Source organism: Camelus bactrianus, chromosome 21 (genome assembly GCF_048773025.1).
Source record: "Camelus bactrianus isolate YW-2024 breed Bactrian camel chromosome 21, ASM4877302v1, whole genome shotgun sequence".
Taxonomy (NCBI): Eukaryota; Metazoa; Chordata; class Mammalia; order Artiodactyla; family Camelidae; genus Camelus; species Camelus bactrianus.
Genome location: NC_133559.1, coordinates 7179280 through 7187567, shown reverse-complemented (window position 1 = coordinate 7187567; position 8288 = coordinate 7179280). Strand labels below are relative to the sequence as shown.

At 40.9% G+C, this 8288-nt stretch overlaps 1 protein-coding gene across 1 annotated transcript; it reads right to left on the bottom strand.

The window, feature by feature from the left end:
• Positions 1 to 658: 658 nt before the first annotated feature.
• On the bottom strand, positions 659 to 8176 carry AQP10 (aquaporin 10). The gene is given in 8 exon segments (XM_010954085.2): positions 659 to 834; positions 1073 to 1169; positions 1171 to 1217; positions 1220 to 1254; positions 1721 to 1868; positions 1871 to 1937; positions 2168 to 2286; positions 2391 to 8176. Coding segments are annotated over 8 exon segments (861 nt in total). The 5' UTR covers positions 2563 to 8176.
• Positions 8177 to 8288: the final 112 nt, after the last annotated feature.

Here is an 8288-nt window from a genome sequence, read left to right as displayed (position 1 = left end):
AGGGCAAGCGAAGGCGGGAGCCGCCATCTTTGTGCGGGGCAGGGGGAGGGTCTTAACCCCTCGGATGCAAAGCAGTGCGATGCCGACCGAGTTCTCCGCCCCACTCAGCCCTGGATTCATACAGCTTCAAAAAAAGAAAAAAAGAAAGAAAAAAAAGGTCGGGAGGAGAGATAGCGCTGAGATTTTTATTATTAATATTATCTGAAAGAAAGGAAACAGGAGAAAGCTGCTTCTCTGCTAAAAGAGCATCTCCTTCGGGGAGGTGTGTGAGAGTTGGGGAAGCCGTGAACAACAAGAATTTTCCTCAGCGCCGGCTTTCCCTTATCCCTGTGCTCATTCCTCTCGGAGCTCTCATTTCCTTCGCCTTCTCTCCTCGCCCTGGCTTATCTCATTGTAGCTCACTCTCTCCTTGAATGACACAGCCCGGAATATCCAGGTATCGTGCCTCAGTTTCTCCGCCTTGCTCTCCCAGTCTCTAGGCGCTGGAATGGCTGTGTTGCATCGCTGGCCCTCTCTTCTGCCCACACCGCACCCCGCCACGCCCCCTTGGTGGAGGCAGTTTCCTCATCCCTAATTACTATATGGGGGTGGCTGAATCTAGACGAGGCGCCCCGGTGAGGGTAAAGGTGGGCGGCGCTTAAGTTGCGAGAGCTAGGGGTCAGGCAGTGGGGACCAAGCTTTGGAGGAAGTCCCTAGGGTTGTGCTCCGTACTGGACCGTCGGCCCCACCATCCTGCAGATTCCCGCAGCCTGCCCAATCTGGTGTCCAAGGTGCGCACCCTCTGGTGGCTACTTTGATGAACTACGTTCCTGGAAGTCCTCAGGGTCCGAAAACCTGCATGGGGGAGGAGAGGATGAAAAGCCTGGGTCCTGTACCTGATCCTCATCAGTTCTTCCTGTCCAGGCATCCTCCTCAGTTAGGAGGAAGCGACGTCTAGATGAGTAAACAGAGAAGCTGCCCAGGACCTGGGGTATTAATAAAGAGGAAAAATATCTTGTCACCAGGCATGGGTCACTGGCCCTCTTCATGCCCATCAGGAGGTGAGGGCTGCCGTGTCAGAATCACCACTTACACTTCTACATCTGAGCTGAGGTAGGACTTTCCCAGTCTGAGGCTTCAGGATGGGCACAGTCTAGATTCTGAGCTGGCTCTGAGTCCTCAGGATGGTTGCAGAGCCGCCAGCAGCTGGTATGTGATTGTGCCAAGGGTGGCCCCCCAGCCACCTCAGGCACCCACCACCAGCCATTACCAGTGCTGCAAGAGAAGAACAGAGATATCAGGGGTGAGTCCTTTAGCCTTCCCTTGGAAGGACTGGGGGCAGTGATGAGAATTCCCTAAAGCAGTTCCTAGGGTGATGGACACCAGAAAGAGGGTGTCTTGACACTAAAGCATAGTACTCAGACAGGAGGACACCCCAGAAGAGCTTGGTCCAGCCTCTTGCCTTAGGAAATTATCTGAATATATGCATTTTTGATGCGGTCACTCATGCCCCAAGGGGTAATGTGATGTGCCCAAGAACATAACTTTTACATCTTACTGTTTCAGGGTGGAGGGGGAGAGAGGGGACAAGAAAGAAAGGGAGAACTGGGGCTTAGAGGAGGGACACTGTCCTAAGAGGCCAAGAGAAGTATTTAAGAGGAGAGAGCTGGGGATCTGGGGTCAGAGCCCTTAGCAGAGGAATGTGAGTGGAAGGACAGCACCAGGGGAGGCCATCTCCCACCTGAACACTTCAGGGCCCCAGCCAGCCACATAGGTGAAAAGCTGTGGGCCCAGGTCCTGTGCAGGGTTGATTGGGAACCCACAGTTGGCACCCATGGATAGCCTGATGGCTAGGATCAGCAACCCCACTATCACTAGCTCCAGACCGCAGGCACTCCCTTGTTCCATGTGTCTAGTATGGCCAAGATGCCCACAATCAGCATCCTGGTGCCCAGAACCTTGGAGTTGACAGTGGCAGAGGGGCTCCCATCAGCTGCCAGATGCCCTATTGCCCTATTTCACCCAAACAATCCAGGCCACCACCCCATGTCATCTGACTTTGGCTAACTGGGGAAGGTGTGCAAAGATAAATCTAACCCCACATCCCACCCAGAACCTGAACAATAGGCTGGGGTCCCAAGGGATAGGGCAAAGTTTAGGGCTTTCCCAGGTCTCCCCTCACATCTACCTGATCCAAGAAGCCATTGCTCAGGGACAGATAGGGAGCAAGGTAGGTGGCAAAGATGGAGGCTGTCTCCTTGGGGCCAGTCACTGTCAGGTTCCCATCTGTATACTTCTATAGGTTGTCTGCAAGTTAGGGGTACACCCAGGATTTCCATCTTTGCTCATTCAAAACTGTTCTGAGACACATTTGCTCACACATGGGTGCCCCCAACCCTGATCTCTGTTACCATAATAGAGAGTGTAGGTGACTCCAGAGGCACGGAAAGCAGGCAGTAGCTGCACCGCGGAGTAAATGGGAAACTTGGCCCCGCGGAGGCGTCCCAGGAATCACGTGGCCAAGGGTAAGCCTGGATGCAGGTGGGCCCCATCAAGGATCAAGAAAAGAAAAAAAATTTCCATTAAATGTCACTGCCAGGCACTGTCACCAGGTAACACTGCTACTCCTCCTCACAACTCTTAAGACAAATATTACTATTCCCATCATATAGGTTAGGAAGTTGAGGCGCAAGGAGGTTAAGCAACTTGCCAAGGTCACATAGTGAAACTTAGGTTTGAACCTGGATCTGTCTGCTCTTTCCACTACAGCACTTGTATCCCAAGGCTACAGACAGGCACAGTGATGCAGTGTGTCTGAGGGACGAGCAGGTAAGGTCCTGCGCAAAGAAGAACCCCAGAAGGCTTCAGGTGGGGGATGCAAGAGGATAGCACTTACCCTTACTGCTTTGCCATATGAGCAGAGGATTAATGTCAGGAAGGGGGATGGTGAGACGCAAAAAGGGGAGAGACTAGACTGAGCCAAAGGCATATCTCTGTCCAGGGCACTGGTCAACTCAAGGAGATCATGTCCATGAGTCACCAAAGGATCTGCCTTTTTACCGTTACCATACACCCACACTCAAATGCACACATAGACTACTTGACATGGGATCCACATTACATTATTTTAGACTAAGGGATCCACATTACAGTAAAGGAGGTATAGCAGTGGGCACATGACCAAAAGATCCACTGGTCTTACACTGTCCTACCTAGAGGCCACCATTCCGACAGAGGAGTTCAGTTACCTCTTAAAGACACAGCTTCAAGATGAAACCCCAAGAGGATGGGATACCATCCTCCAGAACATAATATATACCCTAAATCAATGACAACTGCATGACTCTGTGTCCCCAAGAGGAAGATTACATGGATCTGAGAATTAATTACATAGATACAGGATAGAAATCAAGTAGCCTCCACTTACCTTCACTCACAGTGAAACATGTGGGCAATTTGATTTTGAGGCCAAGAGGTCCTGGAAACCATTCACCATTTTAGAAAAAGCTGTTACATTTTCATGGTATTTGGGTGGCTATGTGACATGTTTATATTGGTCAGGATATTTCATTATGGATTCTAGTTACGCCTGAACATTTACATATTGACAAATACACTATTTTATTATAAGTTAGTTCCCTTTTATTTCTCCTTTATAGAAAATTTGAGTATGTATGCATATATATGTAATTATTATGTGTATAGATAGATTATATTATCAATAAGTTTCATTTCTGGATACTAAATAAAGTTTTACAATTTTTTGTATTAAAAAAAGGTAATTTTGGTGGGAATAGCAATAACAATAAAAGCCTAGTTTTTGGATTTTCTTGATTGCCACATAAAAAGATAGAACAAATAAATAGCAAAACCTAAGACTCATTAAAAACATTTTTATTAAAACTATGTGACAAAGTACACTTTCAAACCCAGTAGAACAGGGTTTGGGGTTGGGGCAATATAACAGCCATCAGACCTATACCATATTAGGGTTTGTGCAAGAAACAGAAAAACAGAGAAAAGCAGAGAAAAGAAACATGGTATCTGAGGTATTCCCTGAAAAGTTCTGTAGGTCAGTTTCAGAACAACTGAAACTGGCATGGATTTCACTCCTCCAACAGTGGGTGATTTCAAGAGCACTATAGAAGATAGTGTGAATGGGCTATGGCAGTCAGGTTCCTATGACCTTTTAAAACTAACTCACCTGGCCTCCCTTCCAGAACAGGGCCCCACATTGAGGAGAAACGACTTCTCGATTTTTATATTCAAAACCCCCTAAGATTTGATAGAAATTGCATTAAATCTATATATAAATTTGGGCGGAATTGTTTTCTTAACAATATTAAATGTTCTGATCCATGAACATGGTATACTTCTTTTATTTAGAAAAAGCAATTTTTGTAGTTTTCAATGGTCAACTCTTGCACTTTTTTCCCAAAATTATTCTTAAATATTTTATTGTTAATTATAATATTATGAATGAAATGCTTTAATTTCATTTTCAGGTTGTTGCCAATATAGAGAAATCTTTTTTTTTTTTTTTGTATATGATCTTGTGTCCTGAAACTGCTATACTCACTTTTTACTATTAGTAATTTTTTTGTTGATTCTTTAGGATTTTTTCTACATACAAAGTCATGCTATCTGTAAATACATTTTTACTTCTTCCTTTCCATTCCATGTCTTTCACTTCATTTTCTGGCCTTATTATCCTAGCTAGAACTTCCAGTTCAATGTTGCATAGAAGTGGTGAGAGCAGCTAGCTTGACTTTGTCCTAATCTTAGTGGGAAATCATCAGTCTTTCACCATTAAGTATGTTTCATATGAGTTTTTGTAGATACCTCTCTTTCAGACCTCTTTCATGTCTAAACATGCCTGTTATACCCCCACATCTAATTCATAGTTTAATTGGATGTACAAATCTAGACTGGAAATAATTTTCCCTCAGTATTTAAAAAATTGTGCTCCCTTGTCTTTTAAATCCAATGTTGCTGTTAAAGTTTCAGATTCCTCTTCCTCTGTGATTTTTTTTTTCTCTTTGTCTCAAATCATTTAGATCATCCTTTATCTCTAGTGTTCTGAAATTTTATATAATGTGTCTTGGAGTGGGTTTATTTTCATCCTTGATATCTAGCACGTGGTGGGCCCTTTCATATTAGAAGTAATAGTCTTCACTTGTAGGATATTTTCTCAACTTATTTCATTGCTGGGGATTGAACCCAGGCCCTCATGATGCCAAACACATGCTCTACCACTGAGCTATACTCCCACCCCACTCCTATTTTCTATCTCTGTATTGGGTCTATTATTTTGGAGATTTTCTCAACTTTATCATCCAAACCTTTTAAATAGTTTTTCATTTCTGCCGTCATGTTTTTAACTCCCCAAAGTTTGTTCTTGTTTTGTTTATTCCCCTTTTGTAGCATCTGTTCTGGTTTTATGGATATGTCATATTTCCAATACATTAATAATTTGTGTCCTTGCTAAATTTTCATCTTTCTGCATAGTCTGTTTCTTCCAAGTTGCTTCTTTTGTGAGTCACCATCCTTCATCTTGAGGCTGTCCATAGATTTCTGGTAATCTCTGGCTCCATTTGTGTTGCTAGACAGAGCATTTACAGTGGTACTCCCAAAAGCTAATTAGAAATATCAATTGCATTCTTATATGCTAGAACAGTTAGAGGCTAAAAAAAGGTAGGATATGTTCTACTGAATACAACTATAGTATTTAAAATTGTGATATGGGCACAAAGATAAATAAATAGATTAATAGAAGAGAGTGGAAAGACCCAGCAAAGGTATATAAATATTTGTGTGTGTATATACATATAAACAAAATATATGTATTTGTATTTGTACATATATCTGTATATATTTTTCCAAGCATAATAAGTGAAATTAGTCTCCTGATTCATACCACACAGAAAGATAAATTCTAGGTGAATTAAAAAACTTAAATATAAAAGACAAAACTACAGATCTTCCTCAACTTACAACGGGGTTATGTCCCAGTAAACACATCATAAGTTGAAAATGCATTTAATAACCTAACCCAACAAAAATCATAGTTTAACTCAGCCTACCTTATACATAACACATTATCCTACAGTTGAGCAAAATCATCTAACACAAAGCATATTTTATAATAAAGTGTAGAATATCTCATGTAATTTATTGGATACTGTATTGAAAATGAAAAACAGAACGGTTGTTTACCCTCATGATGCTGTGACTGACGGGGAGCTGCAATTTGCTGTCTCTGCTCAGCATCACAAGAGTTAGCACACTGTGTGTCGCTAGCCTGGGAAAAGACCAAAATTCAAAATTCAAAGTAGAGTTTCTGCTGAACACCTATCACTTTTGCACCACTGTAAAGTTGAAAATCTATAAGTCAAACCATCATAAACTGAGGATTGTCTGTGTATGTTTTGAGACACATATTTTTGTGATATGCCTTTAGAAAAATCCCTTGTCATTTTAGTGGGGTTTCCAGAGGGAACAGAAGAAAATGCACTTGTAAGATCTCCTACTCTAAGCCATAGTGCTAAAAACTTTTTTAATGAGAAAAAAATCCAATAATTAAAAAAATTGAAGTATAGTTGGTTATAGCCAACTACCTGACACTAATATTGAACAGCATAATGATTCAGTATTTTCACAGATTATATTCCATTATGGGTTATTATAAGATAATGGGTATGATTCTCTGTGCCATACAGTAAAAATCCTTGTTGTTTATCTATTTTATACATAATAGTTTGTATCTGTTAATCTCATCCCCTAATTTGTCTCTCCTCTCATCTTGCTCCCCTTTGGTAACCACAAGTTTGTTTTCTGTCTGAGTCTGTTTGGACTCTGTTTTGTGTATACATTCTTGTGTGTTATTTTTTAGATTCCATATATAAGTGATCTCATATAGTATTTGTCTTTTTCTGACTTATTCCACTAAGCATAATATTATCTAGGTCCACCCAGGTTGCTATAAATGGCAATATTTCACTTTTTAATGGCTGAGTAATATTCCATCACACACACACCCTTTTTTCCTCCCTCTTCTCCTTTCAATACAGACATCTTCTTAACCTAGTTGTTGATGGACATTTAAGTTGCTTCCATGTCTTGGCTATTGTAAATAGTGCTGCTATCAACATTGGGGTGCATGTATCTTCTCAAGTTAGTATTTTCTTTTTATTCTGGCTATATGTAGCCAGGAGTGGAATTTGCTGGATATGATTGTTCTATTTTTAGTTTTTTAAAAAACTTCCATAGTGGCTGCACCAATTTACGTTCCCACCAAGTGTACGAGAGTTCCCCTTTTTTCCATATCCTCTCCAACATTTAATTGTAGACTTTTCGACAGCCATTCTGACAGGTGTGAAGTGATATCTCATTGTGGTACTGACTTGCATTTCTCTAATAATTAGCAATGTTAGGTATCTCTTCATGAGCCTGTTAGCTATCTGTATGTCTTGACCTTGGGAAAATGTCTACTTAAGTCTTCTACTCATTGTTGATTGGATTTGTTTTTATATTGAGTTGTATGAATTGTTCACGTACTTTGGATATTAACACCTTGTTAGTCGCATCATTTGCAAATATTTTCCCCCAGTCTTTGTCTTTTCGTTTTGTTGATGGTTTCCTTTCCTGTGCAAAAGCTTTTAAGTTTAATTAGGTCACATTTGTTTATTTTTGCTTTTATTTCTTTTGCTTTGGGAGACTGATCCAAGAAAATATTGCTACAATTTATGTCAAAAAGTGTTTTGCCTATGTTCTCTTCTGGGAGTTTTACAGTTTCATGTCTTACATTTAGGTCTCTAAACCATTTTGAGTTTATTTTTGTATCTGGTGTGAGGGAGTGCTCTAATTTCACTGTTTTACAGGTGGCTGTCCAGCTTTTCCAGCACCACTTGTTGAAGAGACCAATTATGTTTTGCTTGTTATATTTTCTCTAACATATACAAAAAATAAAAATAAAAACATAGCCAGTAAAGGAAGAAATATTTACCCATGTAATTCCTCAAAATATCTCATGAACCATCCAATCATAGTGATGTCACACCTAGGGAAGCAGTTATTTCCCTATACCTCCAAACATGCTTTTTTTTTTTTTTTTTTTTAAATCTGATGCAGCCCCATGCAGAAATTTCCCTGAAATTATCAGTAGTTATATCCTTACAAGGAAAATCATTTTCTACAGGTACCTTACCCCAGTCAAAACCAGGTTTTGGAAGTGGAACAAAAAATTAAGTAATAATTTTTTGTGGGCCTATTTAATTTAGGAAGCCCTTGATGGTACAAGAAAGTGGGAC